The 21,000-nt window shown below is 45.0% G+C and overlaps 1 protein-coding gene across 1 annotated transcript in view; it reads left to right on the top strand.

Moving 5' to 3' along the window:
* The window catches only part of Anxa5 (annexin A5), a 30,085-nt gene extending 9,811 nt beyond the window's left edge, over nucleotides 1-20,274 (top strand). The window contains exons 3-13 of the mRNA XM_050138342.1: nucleotides 1,255-1,339; nucleotides 2,614-2,708; nucleotides 5,012-5,125; nucleotides 6,621-6,711; nucleotides 9,670-9,749; nucleotides 10,398-10,454; nucleotides 15,523-15,616; nucleotides 16,709-16,804; nucleotides 18,508-18,566; nucleotides 18,764-18,886; nucleotides 19,782-20,274. Of these exons, the coding sequence (XP_049994299.1) occupies nucleotides 1,255-1,339; nucleotides 2,614-2,708; nucleotides 5,012-5,125; nucleotides 6,621-6,711; nucleotides 9,670-9,749; nucleotides 10,398-10,454; nucleotides 15,523-15,616; nucleotides 16,709-16,804; nucleotides 18,508-18,566; nucleotides 18,764-18,886; nucleotides 19,782-19,844 (957 nt within the window). The 3' untranslated portion in view covers nucleotides 19,845-20,274. The remainder of the gene's footprint in view (nucleotides 1-1,254; nucleotides 1,340-2,613; nucleotides 2,709-5,011; nucleotides 5,126-6,620; nucleotides 6,712-9,669; nucleotides 9,750-10,397; nucleotides 10,455-15,522; nucleotides 15,617-16,708; nucleotides 16,805-18,507; nucleotides 18,567-18,763; nucleotides 18,887-19,781) is intronic.
* The last annotated feature ends 726 nt before the right edge of the window (nucleotides 20,275-21,000 follow it).

Here is a 21,000-nt window from a genome sequence, read left to right as displayed (position 1 = left end):
AGGAAGTTTCCCTCAGTCCTTAGGCCAGGCATATTTTTTGTGTCTTCTATCTTTTTGTTCAACCTTGCCCATGTTTAACTCCGTCTCCTTGCAGTTTCTTCATAACTTATAAAGCAGATCAGCATTTCTGCTTTTCAAACTGTTTCACAAAGCTGATTTTTACAGACCATTGTTTGTGAGATGTGGTTCTCCCAAAGCAATCCACCTCATCGTCTTGCAGGACCCTTTGCCACAGGGATCCATCTGCCACACCTCCCGTCCTCTTCCTCTGGGCTGTTCCCTCCTCTCCTTTCTTCTGTGTGCTGAATAGTTTTATGTTAACTCACCGTCTCTGCTGTTAGTCTCAGAGAGTCTTGGCTGTCAGTCACAGTGCTGAGCAGAGCTGACTTGTTCCTTGCGCCACTGCCTACAGTGTTCCTTGCTGACTGCAGCGTCAACGCTGTGCTTTTCGCGTAGCTTTTGAAGACCTTTCCCGTGCTGACTTTCCTAGCCAACCCGATGCTTTTTCCAGTCTGCTGTAGCACTTAACCCTTTCCCCAAAGGGACAGATCATTTTCTTGTGCGCTTTAAATCATGCTGACAGTTAGCCCCTGCGACTGTCTATTTTTATGACATTGGTGACTTTACAGGCAGCCTTTAAGTCTCCCTTGGGCTGTCCCTGACCTCAGTTTCTTCTCTTCCCCCTTCTGTGGCTTTCCCCAGCACATGTGTGACCCTGACCAGCCTCTCGCCTGCTTGCTTTGCTGCTCTTGGCCACTGATGTGCCTGCCGCTTTCCTGCTTTAGGCATCATGGGGGATTAGTAGGGGCATTTCATGCAGCAGTGGGAAACAGGGGGGCGTGGAAAGAGGAGTGCCCGTCATGGCGCCCGTCTGGCACACACGTTCCCAAGTGTTCTCAGAAACCTCTGAGCTGTCTGAAGACTCCCAGGAGCTACCTTTCCAACCGAGTGTTTAGACTGGGGCGTCGCATTTTAAAGCAGGCTCAGATTGAAGTGGGAGAGCCTTAGCAGGGAGGAAGCCTGCAGGCCTGACTGTGAGAGAGATGAGGGATACTACTGTCAGTGGCTGGGTGTCTCCTCCCCTTGGCTGGCCCTGTCACTTCTCCCCTAGTGCTCTCTCCCCCTTTCAGGTGGCTCACAAATCCCACCGGATGGTAAATTTACTTAGAGGTCAAACACAGCACTGGGCAAAGGGTTACTAGCTTTCTGACGTTGGTCACAGCCTGAATAATACTGTCCTTCTGTCTGTCCCAGGTTCTCAGAGGCACAGTGACAGACTTCCCTGGATTTGATAGCAGGGCTGACGCAGAAACTCTTCGGAAGGCCATGAAAGGCTTGGGTAAGTTGCACCTGTTCATTCTAAAAGACCAAGAAAACAGGGTGGGAGGCATGTACAAATTCCACTCAAATAATGAAACGGTGTCTTTACCATCCTGAAGAGTCATTCTCTAGAATTTGATATGCAAGTGACATCAGCTCTGTGTTCTGGGATCACCAGTCCAGCTTACACATAGTATGAGGGAAACTGGTAGCTCAGGGACCTTGTTCCATCACATGTCCATGTCCCCTGCTTTCGGCACCCCCTGCCCACTGCCCCAGTATCTTTCTAACCAGTTGCTGACCTCTTGAGGGCTTTTGTGTGTAACTGGCTGATCTGCTCTCAGACTTCGACACCGGATTCTCATTACCCTCACCTTGAAAGATGCCCATGGCATCCCCGGGGCCCCGTTTCAAACTCATCTCCCACTACCGTCTGATATCTCTGGTCCAGCCTGGCTGTCGCTATGCATGCAAGTCCCACACTTTTCTACTCTGTGAGCTCTCACCTTATTCTAAGCCTGTCCTTTTATGGCTGCCTTTCAGAAGTCTTCATCTGTCAAGACTCTGTTGGGTACCTCCTTCCCCCAAACTCCTCTCTACTCTTGTTAGCCAGGAGACCCGGCTTTGCGTCTCATGTAGCACTTGAACCCCCCTAGGGTGTTTGCCATTCTGCTTTAGCTCACAGCTATCTGTAGCTTTTTAAGTTTTCCACCCCAAATTATCTATAATTTGAAGCCAGGCATTATGTATGGTTTTTTTCTTCTCTCATCTCCCGATACCCAACACATTATGCTTTGTGAGTAGCTACTACTTGGGTAGCTGTGTAACTATGCATGAAAGGTAGGCACACCGAGATTTTAAAAGCCAGGAGTGGGGCTGGAGAGATGGCTCAGTGGTTAAGAACACTGCTTGCTCTTCCAAAGGTCCTGAGTTCAATTCCCGGCAACCACATGGTGGCTCACAACCATCTGTAATGAGGTCTAGTGCCCTCTTCTGGCCTGCAGACATACACACAGACAGAATATTGTATACATAATAAATAAATAAGTAAATATTTTAAAAAAATAAATTAAAGCCAGGAGTGTTTGTCCAACTGAGGATAGAAGTTTGTGTGTGTGTTTGTGAAACATGATAGTTAAGTCCTCTTAATTTTATATTTTCTTCTGTGTAAGCTGTGTCTTATATTTTTTATAGAGCGTATTAAGAGCACGGAGTGACTGCTGTGCTAATTGGAGGTTGCTTAGAAAATGGGTGTGTGGGAGGCAAGCTGTCTTTGTTACCCATCAATTCCAGGCACTGATGAGGAGAGCATCCTGACCCTGCTGACCTCTCGAAGCAATGCTCAGCGCCAGGAAATCGCTGAGGAGTTTAAGACTCTGTTTGGCAAGGTGAGACCGCGACCCAGCCAAGGCGGGAGGGGGAGTCCGGCTGTGGCTTTTAAAAGAGTTTGAGAAGTAAAACAATCACCCCAGATCTGTCAGGAAGTTTTTCAGGGCCCCTCCTCTCCACCTCCAGAATAGGAGAATCCTTAGATGCCCATGCCCTCAGGAATGGCACGGGGCTCTCCTGTAACTCGCTTGCCTCCTTCTGATGAGGTTAAGCTGTCCCTGCATGATTAGAAGATCAGTAGATGGCTAATAGAATACACGCCTTGTGCCAACAGATTGTCATACGGTGTCTTTTAGGAGATAATAAACAGCCTCTCACAGTTGTCTTTCCTTGCTTCATGCTTTTGGGGTGTAAAGGTAACAGTGGCCCATGTTGTTAACTGCCCTCATCCTTCCTCTCTGTTTCCATTATCTATTTATTTTAGGTATATGCCTGTATTGCAATAATAGCTATGAGCCTGTATTGCAATAATAGGTATATGCTTGCATTGCAATAATAGGTATATAACTGTATTACAATAATAGCTATAAGCCTGTACTGCAATAATAGGTATATGCCTGTATTGAAATAATAGGCATGTGCCTATATTGCAATAATTTTAATACATTTTAATTTATGAGTTCAATTCCCAGTTCTATTTGATTAACAATTCAAAGCAAAACTTGAAATTTTCCTGAATGAGAGCATGTGTGAAATACCATAATGTAATTTTGCTATTCTGACAACTTACACTTGGCATTTCCCTGTGCGGGACCAGGAAGTGTTTTTTTGTGTTTCTGGATGGACCCCAGGACCAGTGCTCTCCATGGAGCTGCAGTGTAGCCCGTAGGTAGAAGGTGTCTAACCCCAGTCCTGCTGCCTGGTGTGCTGGAGACACACTGTTCCTTTTCACTAATGACTGCACACATTCCCACACTACAGGTACCCCAGCATACGCCTCTCAGCAGAACAATGTTCATTGACTATATATTGGAATGTTAATAATATGTATTAGAATTTTAGAGTAAAAGAAAAGATATTGCTTGGATCTTATAAGCTAAATCTTGCCCCTAAGAATATGTTTGTGGGGCTGGAGAGATGGCTCAGAGGTTACAAGCATTACCTGCTCTTCCAAAGGTCCTGAGTTCAATTCCCAGCAACCACATGGTGGCTCACAGCCATCTGTAATGAGGTCTGGTGCCCTCTTCTGACCGTCATGCATACACACAGACAGAATATTGTATACATAATAAATAAAATATTTTTAAAAAAGAATATGTTTGTGAGTTTTGAGAAAATTCCTTTTGCTTTTTTGTCTTTTTCTTTCTGGTGCTGGAGGTCCAACCCAAAACCCTGTACATGTGACACAGTGCTCAGTCACTGGGATGCATTCTCACCCTTCGGTGATATTAGATATCAGAAATATCTAATGATATTTCTGAAAGGACACTGGAAAACCATGTGTGCTGAGAATGCATGCTTTACATGGCCAAGTGCTCGGCCACAGAGCAACGTTGCTTCTTAAACTTTTGGTTTTTGTGCGCGGGCTGGGACAGGGGACTTGGGATTTTGAGGCAGAATCTTGCTCTCTAAAGCCAGGCATAGTGTTGTAGGGCTGTAATTCTAGATAGTTCAGAAGTTGAGATGGGACTACAAGTTCAAATTCTAGCTGGAGCCAGGAATAGTATCCCAACACTTGGGAGGCAGAGGTAGGTGAATCTCTGTGAGTTCTAGGACAGCCAGAGCTACATAACAGCGAGAGACCCTGTCTCAAAAAAAGGAGCGCGCGGGGGGGGGGGGGGGGGGAAGAAGTAAAAAAATGATGGTGATGATGATCATGATGATAACAACAGTCCTGCCTGGGGTACAGAGTGTATTTAAGAACAGCCTGGACAGCTGCCTCAAAATTTATAAAGGGCTGGGAATGTAGACTGATTGTAGGGTGTTTTCCTGGCATGAGGAGAGCCTGGGTTTCATCCTAGCACCAAAATTAAAGAGTCACATATTTCCAGGCTGACTTCCTGCCACAGTCTCCCATATACTGGAGTTACAAGCATATGCTACCACACATATTAGCGCTCTGTAAAGGTATTCCATTTTATTTTAACACTTGAAGTTAAGGAAAACATCTTTAAACTCCTTGGTAGGTAAATACTGCTGTTGGAGGTGTGGGTCAGGTGTCGAAGGTCCATTCCTTAGGATGTTGTTTAGCACAAATAGCGTCTGAAATACTTGAAGAAGCAACGTAGAGAACTGGCTGGAGCAAAGCTGTCCTTCCTGTGTGGGACGATCATGGTCACTGAGTTTGTGTTGTCTGAACCAGGACCTTCTGGATGACCTGAAGTCAGAACTGACTGGGAAGTTTGAGAAGCTAATTGTGGCTCTGATGAAGCCTTCGCGGCTCTACGATGCCTACGAACTGAAACACGCTCTGAAGGTAAAGGGTGCATGCATGGGGCCTTCTTTCTGTCTGCAGTTGGCCTGTGTTTTATTTGAATAGTTTCAGCAAAGGATGCTCAGGAGACAAAACTGTAGGGGTCAATAAGAAGTAAAGGCGCGGGTCATTTCATCTTCTTGTATAGTTAAACTGAAAAATACTGTCTAAAATTTTAGCCTGCTGGAGTTCTATACTTCCATTTTATCTTTAGGCTTTGGAAAGGTTACAGATGAGATATTTTAACTTTTAAAATAGAAAGGCGGAAGTTGACTGTGTTGAAACACTTGCTCAGATACTGACAGGAGCGACTTGTCCTGAGTGGGTTCTCAATCGGTAGACAAAGTAAGCAGCTCAGGGATCCCACCCGCACAGCGGAAGGACAGGAATCACCCAGACAGGAGGCTGACTTTGCTGAGTGTCTGTGCCTTTCTGCAATTATAGTTTTGGAGTAAATGCGACATTAGGACCTTGAGAAAAGGCCTTTTAACAGAATACATCTCAAACACTGTGAACAACTCAGATTTTCCCATAAGATGAACTTAGGTTTTTCAAAGTAGCAGAAATAGAAACTATGTTATCTTAAACAGAAAACCTAAATTTAGCCACATTACTGCTTATATGTTCTGACGTAGCAGGGTAGGTATGACATCTATAAGCACAGAAAGGGAAACCAGTTAAAACTGTTTTTCAGAAGCTGAAAGTGAGTTCCTGCAAGAGACCCCATTGTCGGCCGTCTTTCTGTTCTGCTACCCGAGATGATCTGTCTAGGCAATAAGGGTTGATTTTGACTCATGCCCACAAATAACTGGCCCCAAGGTTTTGGGCCTGTACTCAGGCAGGAGGCCAGTGAAGAGAAGAGACAGCCCTTGTCCCATCATCTCCTTTAAAGACATCTCCTAGGGACCTAAAAGCTTTTAAAGGGTTTGGTTAGCAGCCCCTAGTGCTTGCTATCTGGTGACCAAACTTTAACATTTGGGCTTTTAGGAGGACAGCATTAAAGATCTTAACTCTAGCGGTATAGATCTTTAATGGACATAGAAAAGTAAACTTTAGGGAGCTGGAGAAATGGCTCAGTGGTTAAGAGCACTGCCTGTTCTTCCAAAGGTCCTGAGTTCAATTCCCAGCAACCACATGGTGGCTCACAACCATCCGTAAGGAGATCTGTGCCCTCTTCTGGCCTGCAGGCACACATACAGACAGAATACTGACAATACTGTATACATAATAAATAAATAAATCTTTAAAAAAAAAGAAAACTTTAATTTTTTTGTGCAAAATGAAAAGTAAAATATAATTAGATAGAATCAGATTGCCACTGGAAAGAAAATTAGTGTAGAATTTAACTCTGTAGTAATAGACCATGTATACAAAGAAATTCATTTCATGCTTTTTGGATATTTCTGTAATTATGTAATTTGGGTAACATCCAGGGAAATAGCTTTCCTTTTTTATCTCATTGACATGTTTTTGCCATTAAAAACAAATCTTCCAACAGGGAGCTGGGACCAATGAAAAAGTATTGACAGAGATTATTGCTTCAAGGACACCTGACGAGCTACGGGCCATCAAACAGGTTTATGAGGAAGGTAAGCAGCTGGAGGTCACCACCTTCCCGTCCTCATGTTGCTGTGACCCCTTGTAGTTCTCATTGTCCACTGAATGAACTGTGAGTCAGTCAGGCTGTTCTTCTTCAATAAAAACAGACGGCAGGAACAAACTTGACCTGTAAGGGAGATGCAGTTTGTTTTTGCCTGAGACTTGCAGACACTATAGCAATAGACTGGCCTTCTATGTTAAGTTTCTTCAAACAAACTCAACTTTATGCTAGATGTTAAGAGCTATGTAGAAGACATTTTGGGGAGCGGGAAGAAAGACTGAAACCCTTTTCCATACTGGAGTTGTTAAGACATTGATAAAAGTATGCTGTTCATCTGCTGGGAGTGCTTGACTAAAGTATCCTGTATTTTTGGATGTTATTTTTCGTGTGACCTATTTTTTTCATCAGTGAAAACAAAGTCTGTATTTTAGTCTAGTTCATATGTCAATTCTTTGAATGTATTCAAGTCCATGAAATAAAAATGAAGAGAGTCTGTTCTTGTCCAGTTTGTATGTCGTTGGACTCAACCTGGAATGTTGGCCAGTGGTCATGGCTCGCTGTGGGCAAAGTTTATAGAATTTAGATGTGATGTTGTTAACCCACCAGGTAAGAACCGTGAAATCTACAGCTACTAAACCATTACCTGAGCCTCTCTTTCCAGCATCTCTTTGTAGCCAAGATGGTCGCTCCCACTATGGCTGAGGTGACACACATATCTCAAAGTGGCAGTTTATCTGCTGTCATCTTCAGAGCTCTCTGACTAGGGGTGCTGATGCTGAGGACTGAGCATCTCTGATGCCGTAATTGTGCTGGCTGCATCCTGCTCAGTGTGTTTCTGGGCATAGCTGTGTGTCCACTGCTGCCCCGAGGACATAAAAGGCATTCACAGCACAGTTCTTGTCCTTGGTGAGGTTAGAGTCAGTAGCTAAAGGATGATGAAATTTAGAAAGTCACACATGAAATATTAATTCAGGATGCAGACAGGAGGGCGAGGGCATTGCAGCTTTTGGGCCTTCATAATACAAATGAGATATTTGGATTTCATGGATTTCAAGAGTAGGTGACGTACTGACTGTTCATTGAAAAATGCGTGGACGGAACGAGTTGAACGTACACACGGTTCTGCGTTATCTAGCCTTAAATGTGGAACTTCCGACATTGGCGTAGCACAGGTCAACATGGAAGGCATTATGTAACTTAAGTGAAGTGAGCGGGGTGCACAAAGACAAACACTTCGTGATGACTTCACTTGGGTAGGCTCCAGCCAAGTGATAAAACAGGCAACGCTGTAGAGTAGAAAGTAGCACGGTATTTGCCAAGGCTGGACAGTAGAGATGGTGGGAGATGGTGCTCACCGGACAATGAGGTGGGGGGACAAGTTCTGGGGATGCGGTTGGAGTGTGGAGACTATTCATAACACTGTATCGTACAAATGAAATTTGCTAAGGAACTAGAACATGAGTGTTTCACCATTCACAGAAAACCACATGGGGGTACCAGTAACCATTTCACAGTGTGTCAAGCACGATGTATCCCTTAAATACACACATTTATTTATTATTTATTCCTTGTCAGTCAGCAAACTGGGGAGGAAAGGCTAAGATGGGTCTCCAGTACCAAAGGTAACTTTGATCATCAGTTAACATGGACCCTGTACTGAGGAGCACAGACTGGGGGATCTAATGGAGCCTGACTGCAGGGAGGAGGGTGCATGTGTGTTAGGGGTGGGTAGAGAGTGTAGAGAATCTGCATGCCTGGAAGGTGAACACGGCTGTGAGTCAGCGGTATAAGGGCTGATGGAATCTTGAAGGAACAGTTGAAGGAGGGAAGGGGGTTTGAGGCTAGATGTGATTGGATATATATAGAGAGATTGGATCGATAGCTCTGTAGGGAGGCAGTGAGGAAGTTGTGTAGTAATTATGGCGCCACCGAGGTTGCAGGGAGGTGGCGGCCCAGAGTACAAATCAGAGCAGCAAATGTAGGGGAGGATTTGGTAACTAGTTACGGGTACTGGAGTAGAGGAAGGAATCAGATGCTTACAGGCTTTGTATCTGGGTAGCTGGTTCTCACACATAGAATAGAAGGGTCGGGCTTTTAAAATAGTCTGTTTTCAAGTGCTGATTAAGTATTTTGATGCCTTATAGCAAGACCATTTTAAAACAGCAGCTTGAGAGTTAGCTAAAGGCTCAACGACTCAGAAGGGCTCAGTTCTTACTTCCTGTGACCTCAAGTTGAGGATTTGGAACCTGAGGTGGGAGGGGGGGTCATACTTTAAAATGTCATTGCTGTCTGTCAGAAGTAACTTAATTGTTGCAAAGGGAAAATATCTTATTAGTGGGAGATACGACCATGCAAAGACAAGAATTCTGAGGATGGAAAACATCTAGCAAAAAAAAAAAAATCACATAAAACATTCGAAGAAGGGCTGGAGAGATGGCTCAGAGGTTAAGAGCATTGCCTGTTCTTCCAGAGGTCCTGTGTTCATTTCCCAGTGACCACATGGTGGTTCACAACCATCTGTAATGGGGTTTGGTGCCCTCTTCTGGCCTGCAGGCATGCACACAGACAGAATATTGTATACACAATAAATAAATATAAAAAAAAAATCGAAGAAGCAGAACTTCAGCTCACAGTTACTATGGTTTTAAGCTTCGCACTGTCCTTCTGTCTGTTCACTTACTAACATTTGGGGAGACAGTTTCTATGTGGCTGTCATAATTTAGGCTTGAGCGAATGCTTTTGGGGGATGTCAGTAGAGCCCATTTTCATCCAGCCGCTCACTTATTGAATTTGCCATCCGTGTTTAGAGCACTCATTGATGGCATAGAGCAAGTTTTTGTTAATCAAATATACATGTCTTCCTGTATGTCTTGTTCATTTGGTAAATGGTCCAGGGTTTTTCTAGCTAAGAGATGCTATGACCAAGTGTGAAATCATTGTTTTGCAGAATACGGTTCCAGCCTGGAAGATGACGTGGTTGGGGACACCTCAGGGTACTACCAGAGGATGTTGGTGGTCCTCCTTCAGGTACTGGTAGAGACTTAACAGAGTTGACTAAGGGGCGGGTTGGAATGACATCCCGTATTAAGTTAAGGCCACTTAAAAATCTTTCAACAATTCCTGAATTGTGCAGATTCCCACTTTGATGCTCACCTGCTGCCTGTGCCTGTTTGCGCTATAGAATATCTGATTCAGACTGGAAAGAGCCAACTCATTCATTCGTTTCGGGCAGCTGTATGCAGCCTGTTCACTCATAGACTTTAGAATCAGCAAGGTTGTGCTGGTTTGGACCCTGCTGTGTGGCAGTGCAGCATCCACTGTATGGGTGATATGATCTCAGCACTGTAGGGGTGATATGATCTCAGCACTGTAGGGGTGATATGATCTCAGCACTGTAGGGGTGATATGATCTCAGCACTGTAGGGGTGATATGATCTTAGCACTGTAGGGTTGATATGATCTCAGCACGGTAGTGTTGATATGATCCTAGCACTGTAGGGTGATATGATCTCAGCATTGTCGGGGTGATATGATCTCAGCACTGTAGAGTTGATATGATCTTAGCCCAAGCATAGTTTTCCAGGGAGAGAGCCTCCCTTGGCACAGGCATCAGGTGTATCTTTCCATCAGAATGAAGATGCTCTGTAGTCCAGTGTGTGATGTCCTTTCTTACAGGCAAATAGAGACCCCGATACTGCGATTGATGATGCTCAAGTTGAACTGGATGCTCAGGTAAGTAAGGTGTATTATATGACAACTTTGTTATGACTTAGAAATAAAAGAATTTATAATAATGAAAAACCACAACGTGTATTTTAAGAACCTTAACAAATATATTTAGCAGCTACCTAAAAAACATATGACTCAAAAAGGTACATTTTTCTTACTCTGATCTGGCCAACAAAATAATTGTATCTAAAGCTGAAATAAAATTATATTGCAAATTACAGCTAGACATGTTCTTTATCATCGTTCACAAAATAGATAATTTTATTTAAAAAAATCCCTGTGTTACTGTTCCATTGCCATGATGGAAGAGGTTTTTTAAGTAGGATAAAATAAGGAAGAACAAATAAGGTGTTTATGGTACAACTGGCATTTTATTACAAAAGAATTGACGTGTTAGTTTATTTCAGCATTAAGAAATTCTGTTTCCCTTGACAGCATTGTAAACAGAATGACTGTACTTTAGACAACTACTTTTTTTTTTATCAACCCCCAAATGTAAAATTTCACTTCAGGGACTTCTGAATACAAGTGCAGTCTCAGTGTGGCTTATAAGACACTCCCATGTAAGGAAGAAGGGTTAGGAAATGTGAAACATGAGCGCTGTAACCGGGCGATTGGTCCTATAGTACTTGTGTTCCTAGACTCTCCTGCTGTAGGAGTCTCTGGTCTGCTTCGTTATGGTGCCATTGAAAAGGAGAGATCTGGTTGACCACTCCATGCAGTTGCCAGCAATATGTCCTTTGGCTTTGCTGAAGAGGGAAAGGTTATATTTTGAGTGGTTGATTTCTTAACAGCTTCAATCATTGTGATCCGCCCTCACTGGAGAAGAAAGGAAGTGTTAGCTGAGGGCGTACTGTCTGGTATTTCACTGGAGAAGACAGGACGCATTTGCTGAGGGCGTACTGTCCAGTATTTTACTCATGCCCGTCCTGCCTGGGAAATATCAGCTGTGCTGTGTTCCTTTTTAAGCCCTGCAAACTTAGGGGTTCATCGTCCTCAGGATAAAGTCCAGGCCTATGAATGTTTTTCCTTAAACCTTGTAATCCTTGTCTTCAGCCTCCCACCCCATCTTAGTTCTCTTTCCTTCTCCTGTTTCTACCCNTAGCCCTTACAGGCTAATTCTCGCACCTGCACTAGCCCATTTCTAATGATGTGTGTAAGCACCCCAAGGTGCGCTTACCGGGAAGATTCTAGCCTAAGTCCATCGTGGGTTGCAGCTGCCTGGGAGAGCAGAGCATGGCGGCTGTCCAGTCCCTCTGGAAGCAGCGCAGAGTCTGACCTCACTTCCTCTTCCGCCCAGAATTCTATTCTGTTTACTCCTCCCATCTATGTTCTAAGCTATGAGGCCAAGCAGTTGGTTTATTATAACTTAACCAATGAAATCAACAGATTGATATATGACACTCCCACATCAGAAGACAGGACGCATTTGCTGAGGGCGTACTGTCCAGTATTTCACTGGAGAAGACAGGACGCATTTGCTGAGGGTGTACTGTCCAGTATTTCACTCATGCCCGTCCTGCCTGGGAAATATCAGCTGTGCCGTGTTCCTATCTAAGCCCTGCAAACTTAGGGGTTTCATCATCCTCAGGATAAAGTCCAGGCCTATGAATGTTTTTCCTTAAACCTTGTAATCCTTGTCTTCAGCCTCCCACCCCATCTTGAGTTCTCTTTCCTTCTCCTGTTTCTACCCCGTCTTTTCAAAGGTCAGTCCCCCTTTAGATGCTTCCAGTGTGGCCCTTCCTGACCTTGAAGGTATGAGTTAGGTGGCCCTCATGAAGAACTGAAGTACCCCAGGCTTCCTGTCCCTGTCTTCCTACCTCAGCCTGCCTATCAAGGGCCCTGTGTCAGTTCCGTGCCAGCCTCGGCTCCAACAATAGCTCTGGCATTCAATCAGTCACTGATGTGTAAGGGTCACACTCTGTCCAGGAGGCCTTTCCCAAGTGTGACCAAAGAAACAAGCCCAGGTCCTCAGAGTAACATTGGAGCTCCAATTCCCAGCCTGACTCTGTGACCCCAGCACCCTCTCTCTTCCCCCAAACAAGCCTCATGGTCAATGTCAGCTTATCTTATGAAGCATTTATTAACTGTAAGTTAAAAGCTCAGATCCAACAACTCCACCTTCTCGTAGAGGAAGGGCAAGAACAGACATCGATTGAGTTATTGATCCCCCAGCTAGGGGCTTCGTCCCATTTCTGATGACCACATGACTTTCCAGGCATGGATTTCTTTAGGCTTTTGTGAGAGACAATGTAGTTCTCACATTCCTGCTCTCAGGACTCGGCGCTCTGGAGGTTTTTCAGTGGCTACGGCTTGGGAAGCCAACTCTAGGTCGTCTCAGATGACAGAGGGGAGACCTACATTAGGGCCCCATGGACAGACTTCGCAGCAGAGCTGACGTAATCAGCACTGTGTTGTGTGAGGCCTAAAGGAAACACTCCCCTTGAACCTTCTCATTGATTTTTTTCCTCTCACCATATGTTGCATGGAACTGTCTCTCCTGTCCATGGGCTTCTGATCACTGGAGATCTTGGGCTTCAGTTCTGGCCTTTCAGGTCAGGGTGGGGCCGTGATTCTCACAGACTCCCAGGCACTGGTGTCCTTATCTGGGGACTGTGTTGATTACCCAGCCTGTGGACACATCGCTTACCTGTCATGCAGCAGATGTGACCATTTAGGATACTGAAAGTGAGAATTTGCATGTGTGAATACTACTTCATGGGGCAGACTTTAATATCCCTCGACAGAACCCAGGCTTTCCTTCCTTCACCATGGCCAGGACCAGCAGAGAGCAAGCCACACTGGCCATGTCCTCCTGACTCTTCGCATCAGTGACCCAGCCTTGTGCAGTCTGCTTCTCTCAGGTCTGGGGAGCTACACACCCCCTCTACCTGTTAGCAAAGGCAGCGAGCCTGGCTTCAGAGGTGGGACCTGTGATGTCTCGGTGGGGCGGAAGTGGAGACAGAGGGCTTTGGAGGTTTTCTCTACTGATACTTGGCACTGAGGCAGGTCTGTTATCTTAGGAATCTGAAAAGCCACAGTGAGTCATTCACTTGGGAACTGAACTCACAGGCAATACTTCACTTTTTTTATTATTACTTTAAACATGTTAAATCAATTTTACCTTTTGAAAAATGATTTCTATAATTTATTTATTTTATGTGCATTGGGGTTTTGCCTGTGTGTCTGTGAGAGGGTTTCAGATCTGTCGATTGCGTTGGGTGGGTCACTGAGTCTAGGGGTTGTAACCCACCCTGCAATCAGTTACTCCAGGGTCACAGAGGGGTACTATCTGGAAGAGAAATGGGCTAGGAAAGGAGAAGAAGGCCATGCTAAGTTTGTCACAGCCTCCGTTTATTAGGGACGGGTTACAGTTTATATAGGGTAAGGAATGGGGGGGGGGCACAGGGGCCTGGACTCTTGTCACGTGGTCCAGGTCACGTAGGCCAGGAGGTTACGTTTGGTCAGGTCACGTAGGCCAAGAAGTCACGAGTTGCCACACCTAGTTCCCTGGATAGCTGGAATCTGAGGTGGGTTCCGCTGACAGTTAACTCTCCTTCACCAGTTTAATTGGGTGTGGAGCAGGTTCTGTCAATAGAACGATTCTTAACACAATTATGGGTGTGGGGTTCTCTGCAGACTCCCCAAGGCGATGGTTTCTGTAATGATTTTTAGAGGGAAATGGCTCCTCACACAGATCCCCAGGAACTGGAGTTACAGACAGTTATGAACTGCCACGTGGGTGCTGGGAATTGAACCTGGGTCCTTTGGAAGAGCAGCCAGTCCTCTTAACTGTTGAGCCGTCTCTACAGCCCTCAGTCTCGCCTTTTTTAAATGTGTTAAACTGATTTAATATTTTAAGAGTGTTAAAACTGATGTCTGTCATCTTTCTTGCCCAGTTCTTGCTCTGGACAGAGGATTGGACTCTTAGAGAAAGGAGAGAGGAGGAAAAGGGAATTGTGTTTATTCAGCACAAGGATGTATGGAGGGGTCTTATCTTTTAATTCTCTGTTGGTAAATAAAAAATAGCTCTAGATCACTATAATCACATGCTTGTACCACCAAGATCAAGAGGCAAGTTACTGTCCTGTCTTGTCTTTCTTTGGGGTGTCCTTGAGGAAGAAGGCCACCTCCAGGCAAATTACATTCCTTTGGTTTAACAAGGTTAAGTCTGTTAAAACAGTAACTAAAAGCCAGGTGGTGGTGACACAAGTCTTTAATCCCAGCACTCGGGTAGCAGAGGCAGGCGGATCTCTGTGAGTTCGAGACCAGCCTGGTCTACAAAGCTAGTTCCAGGACAGGCTCCAAAGCCACAGAGAAACCCTGTCTCGAAAAAACAAAACAAAAAGAGCTAGTCCCAGGACAGACTTCAAAGCTACAGAAACGCTGTCTGAAAAACCAAACAAAAAATCCAAAACAAACACACAACCCAGTAACTAAAAAGGTATGACCTTGTAAAGGTTGGTATACCTCAGGTGACCTTAGCTTTCATAATATTCATGTATAAGTTTTGTAATTTATTAAATATAGGTTAAATTTGTTTAACTTGTGCATGAACTTTGTGAGTATTTCTATTTTTTATGCCAAAAGTAAATATGGGTACTCGGGTGGTTTCAAAAGTGTGAGTGCCCTATAGATCCCAACTACTGTGCTCTCCTGCAACGATAAGTGTTTCACCATGAACTGTGTGGCTGTGTACCGAGGTGTTCTATAGCTAACTCTGCCTACATCACTGATGTAAACAGGAATTATGGAGTTTGCTTTTTGTCACGTGCTATAGACATGACAGCAACTATAGGATGAGCAAAACAAAACCAAGAAACTCTTCGTTGAGTTACTTTCCTGTCTGTAAACCAGTGTTCAAAAGGAGATGGCAGGAACTCTCGCAGACCACAACATCTCCTAGAAGATGGGATATTCCTGCCAACATTTTGGAAACATGAGCTCCTTTGTCATTTCTGTGCTTTGTATGTGACCCATTAACTTGGTACACAGGCAGGCAGTTCAGGAAGGTACAGAGTGCTTGGGAAACCAGAAAAGTGACTGACTCACGCAGGGTGGTTCATTACAGGCGCTGTTCCAGGCTGGGGAGCTGAAGTGGGGGACAGATGAAGAAAAGTTTATCACCATCTTTGGGACACGCAGTGTGTCTCATTTGAGAAGAGGTAAGTAAAAACCAAAAACAAGAGACCAGTGCTTTGGGAAATCTGGAAAGAACATGGGCAAATCTGGACAGATACCTGCCCCTGAAAAATCAGTTTTCACAGTTTGATCAAGAGAAATCACAGAGTTCTTGACACTGCTACTGTTGCTTTTACAAAGCTGGGTGTCCTCAGCAGTCCCTTCACCCTCAGAGATCCAGTCTTTAGGCTGGAGTCTTGTCAGGCGCCAAGGAGAGTCACATTCTAAGAACTTGCTGCACATTGGTCCCTAAGACTCATAGGCATCCGTTCAGTGCAGCTGTCGGTGCCGGTTGAGAATTAGTTTGGTGGCAAGTGACAAAAAGCCCTCATCATGGCTTTAACAGTTGGGCTTTATTTCTGTGGGGGTGACGTGGTGATTTGGTAGGACCTGCCTGTATCCTCTGTTTTCCTGCCACACTGTCCTTAGCGTGTCCCTTCTTAGGCTCATTACCTCATCATTACAAGGTGGCTGCTGTGGCTCCAAACCCCGTTTTCACAACAGGAAGAGGAGAAAAGGTTAAGTCAGTTCTACTTGTTGACCACCTTTTAGAAGGAAGGAGACTCTCTCCCAGCAGATTTGCCTGTTGCCTCACTGATTAAAACCAGCAAGAGGCCAGGAAATCAGCATCTGTGAAGCGATGTTTAGAAGCCAAGCGTGGTGCCTTATGCCTAAGTATAACCTCCATGCTTAAGCCTGCCCAGCTCCTCAGGCAAGCCACTGTCACATCTGGGCCTTATTTGGACATGCATCCTGGCTAACAGGCTCTGTCTGTTAACTCGAGACAAAAACTAAAAGGGTGCAACTCTGTGACATTGTAAAGATTGGCCACATCTCAAGTGAGCCTTTGGAGAGCAGAGACAGGAGGGTCAAAGTTGAGGCCAGCCTGTGTGACATTGCAAATTCTTCTCACGACAAACAAACGTAAGCTCAATTTTGCAAATTTATAACTAATGGCATGCATTACAACACAAGTAAACTGTTGCTTAGGGCTTGGCACCAGGTGGCTCTGACATCATGGAAGGGAGGGGTTTCTTCGTCAGTTGTGAAGGCATGTTCTTTTTTTATTTTTCTAGTGTTTGACAAGTACATGACAATCTCAGGATTTCAGATTGAGGAAACCATTGATCGAGAGACTTCAGGGAACTTGGAGCAGTTGCTCCTGGCTGTGGGTAGGTGAATTCACAATGCGTGTAATATTTCCTGTGAGATGATTTGATTCCATCCAGTTGAGACTAAATCTAAAGATAATCATGTTTCTTCATGGAAAATAAGGGAATGACATGGTGTCGGATGAACTGAACTCCTGAGTTTCCCTTTGGGAAGTCTAGGCTGAGGTTGTGGATACAGGTTATCTGGTTATTTGCCCAGTTGTTTGTAGGTACTAAGGACATTAGTAGGACTCATTTTAGAGCCACATTAAAAACAGTTCAGCCAGGTGTGGTGGCTCAGCATTCTGGGGCAGAGGCAGGAGGATCTCTGTGAGTTCAAGGCCAGCCTGTCTACAGAGTGAGTTCTGGGACAGCCAGGACTGCGACACAGAGAAACCCTGTCTCAGAAAAAACAATAGATAGAAAACAGTACTGTGGGCCTTTGATGCTGGAGATGTTATCACAGAGCTGCGAGTATGGCTTGCCTGTGATTCCTGTGCGCTTTCAGACTACTTTGAATACCGTCCTCACAGCTTTGCATGCACTGAGAAATTATCATCTGGCTAGGAAAAACACAAATGTGTACCTTCGACGTGATGAGGTGGTGGTTGTTTTCAGGTTAAATCACTTGAATCTTTCATTAAGTGCTCAGAATTACTGGGGGAGTGAGTCTGTAGTTGACTGTGGGTTTTTATCCATTCCCCAAATCTTGAGGGTTCAAGGTCCTGGTTTCACATGGTCTGAAGGTGGCCGGTTTGTCATTTGTCTGCCTGTCCTGAGCATTCGACATGGAGCTCATTCTGGCTTTTTGTTTTGTGGAAATTAAGCAAAAGTTATGCAAATAGTCCACTCTAAAAAGTCTCCTTTTACATGAACACACCGCCAGTGAGCTGGACACTTGGCTCTTTGATGATGGAGACACACATGGAAGTCACAGTTATTGTGAGCACTTGACAACCCCAAGTTATTTAACCCCCAAACAACCCCATCCCATCTCCTAACACATCAGAGATAGAGATTTTTCCCCCTAGCCAGATGGCAATTTCTCTGTCTGCCTAAAAAAGCTATTTTCCTTAAACTTTGGAAAGGAAGAATTCAGAAACATCACAGCTGAAGGATTGTTGTTGTTTTTTATCCCATAAAGTTTCTATATGCCATGTGTCTTTTGCTGAGTGGACTGTGGTCTGCACAGCCTTAACTGTATCCGTTGTGTGTGTTGGGAGGGAGGAGGATGCTTCCCTGACTGTCTGGCCCGGCATCTGAACTGCAGTGGATACATGCAGGCTGCTTACATGAATTGTGAGTTTTAGCTTGGAGGATTAGGAGGGGACACAAGTGCTTCCAGAGGTTATAGTAGTCTTGTGCCATTTGATTGAACATCTGGAACAGAAACTTCCAATTACTTACATAACACATCAGTGACAAAGGCTGTGGCATGTTAACTACCCAACGAAGACCGCAGAGAACAAAGGGGCCCAGAAAAGACTTGAGCCTCTGGTCCAGTGCCTTTCTGTGCCCACATAGACCTCTGTGGAGAACCAAACCAGTGCCTAAAGTGTTTGGTGAGGGAACCCTAGCAGCGTGCCGATGAGCCCCTCTGCAGCACATTTCACTTCACACTTAGAAACAGGACTGAGGGCACATGAGGCAGTGTTCGCACTGCGATTACGTCAATCTTCTCATGTCAGAATAGCATCTGACAGCCATATTATGTGTTGTCCTAGTGAAATCTATTCGGAGCATACCAGCCTACCTTGCAGAGACCCTCTACTATGCGATGAAGGTGAGTGGACACCGTGAACCGTCTGTCTAACGAATGTGCCCTTCTCTGTCTGATTACGCTTTAGACAACAACCTGGGAATTCACGTCTTCAAACGGGTTGCCTCTCCCTACTAAACCGCTAAACTGAAGTGACTCAGACCAGGGGCGTTTGATGCTATATGTGAAGACTCAATGCCTGTGTTCTTTCTCCTCTAAAGGGTGCTGGGACGGATGATCACACCCTCATCAGAGTCGTGGTGTCGAGGAGCGAGATTGATCTGTTTAACATCAGGAAGGAGTTTAGGAAGAACTTCGCCACTTCTCTGTATTCTATGATCAAGGTAGAGCTTCATCTCACATTAGAAACCCAGAGACAAACCGTAGGCGGCACGCAGGAAACGGGTGAAAGAACCCTCCAGTTCCTATGCTTATAGGGTTAGAGCTAGGGGTTCCGAGGAGGACAAAGAGAGAGTTGGATGTCAGGCCTGACCATGGTCCAACAGAGCCAAGGCTTTGCCCATGGCTAGAACATGTCCTTCTGTGTTCATCGGCATCGGCTGTCTCTGTCAACACTTCTGTCTCCTCGCTTTTTCTCTGGTGTCAGGGCATATCTGCAGCAAGGGACCAAGGCAACACAGCCATCACTGTAAAAGGGAAGCAAGTCTGACCTTGGAGTTTGGCCTCGGGTCTTTTGACAGGCTTTCCTGTGGGGGCATTAAAGTTCCTGTGGCCTGTGTGTAGAGCAGGGTCTCAGTTTAGCAAAGCTTTGTCCTTAATGTATGTGGTGTGTGTGTGCGCGCGTGCTTGGACTGAAGGGCTCTAGAGAGTCGGCACACTTAAGACATTAGTACTTCACACATACTTGGGGCTGAGGCCAGCTTGAGGAAAGCATGTTGTGTGCTTGTGTCTGAGGCAAAGCCCTAGCACCCAGGTGGGCCTGTACCTTCTTCGCCTTTGTTAGCCTGAGAGAAACTGGGAGTCTTGCCCTCTCTTTTTAGATGGAAGAACATACTTCACTGCAATTAAGAGAACAGCTCTTGAGGGGTCAAATTAGAAAGTTAAACCAAGCAACGTTGCTAGGAAATTCCCTGCGTAGCATTCCTGTTGCGGGAGTCATGAGGAAAAGTTCCCAGTTGGGAGAAAAGTCATAGCAACACAATCCGTGCCCAGATAGCTCCTGATCTCTTATTTCCTGTGGCGTTTGTGAGTCATCGAGCTAACTGTGTCTGGTTCCAGGGCGACACATCTGGAGATTATAAGAAAACTCTGTTGCTGCTCTGTGGAGGAGAGGACGACTGAGGGAGCCAGAAGCGCATGGTGCCGCCGCCTCCATCAGCTTCCCTCAGCAACTGCAGCCAAGCTCACCTTCCTGTGCCTGACAAGCTGCCTTACTTGTGCTAGTATGCTAATCACCAGATGTGTCACAGATGACAATGGTGGCCCGACCTCCTGATCTCCCTGTTGGCATTAGTGCTGGCCTTAACTCCTGTGTGTGTCTAAGTCTGAGTTATTAATATTGTCTGTAGTGAGGGCAGATTGCTTTTTATAATCTTTTTAAAGCTTCTTTTATATTAAGTTAATAACTGTATTACCTGGATCGGAAACTTAGCCGTGAAATTGTGAACTCCTAGAAATGCTGCCAATCAGGCTCATGCTTTATCAGACCTACAACATTATGAAGGTCATATCAGGAAAATTAATGACAAATAAACATTCCCTTCGCTCGGAATCCTGTGTGCATCGACAAAGCTTATCTAACATTGATGCTCTTTTGAAACCTGGCATTTGACAGTGGCATTGGTAAAAGCTAAAATTATAGTACATCTTGGAGTACTGAAAATGCAGCCCTGCCTGCAAACCAAATTTCCTAATGGAGCAAGATGAAGGATGGTGAAGGCATGGGGGTAGGGGTTGGGGAGGTGTCTGGGCTGGGCGTGGGGTGGAGTGGAGTGGCACGCAGGTACAAATTTGTGCGCATGTGTGTGGAAGGGTGTACATGCGTGCATGTGTGTGTGTGCCTGTGTGTGTGCATGCATACGCGTGTGGGGTGTAGGTGGGTGTGCATGCGTATATGCCTGAGTGTGTGTGTGCGTGTGTGTGTGTACGTGTGTGTGTGTGTGTGTGAGTTTCCTGGTGATGAATAGGGAAGAGGTTTATTTCACAATCCTGTGTGCTTTTTACTAGCAGAAAAATTGTGAAGTAATAGCACAGACAGTATTTTTAGAAGCATTTCTTCAGCTTTCCTAACACTTGCCTTTCAGTTTCCTGCATCCAGGGTGCTTTTCCGTGGAGTTATTTGCTATTTGTACTTACGCTATGTATTCAGGGTTACCTTTCTTCTAAGTAAAATATTAATCTTCCTTCAAAAAATTTAAATAACAGCAATCTTTTTACACCCCTTAGTGCTCTACAAAATCACTAAGGAAACTGTAAAAATTGTGTGTGAGATCATGGA

Source organism: Alexandromys fortis, unplaced genomic scaffold (genome assembly GCF_014885135.2).
Source record: "Alexandromys fortis isolate MF-2015 unplaced genomic scaffold, M_Fortis_MF-2015_v1.1 scaffold_15, whole genome shotgun sequence".
In the NCBI taxonomy this organism is placed as follows: Eukaryota; Metazoa; Chordata; class Mammalia; order Rodentia; family Cricetidae; genus Alexandromys; species Alexandromys fortis.
Note: the sequence above shows the minus strand (reverse complement) of the source record. Positions and strands in the feature narration are given on the sequence as shown.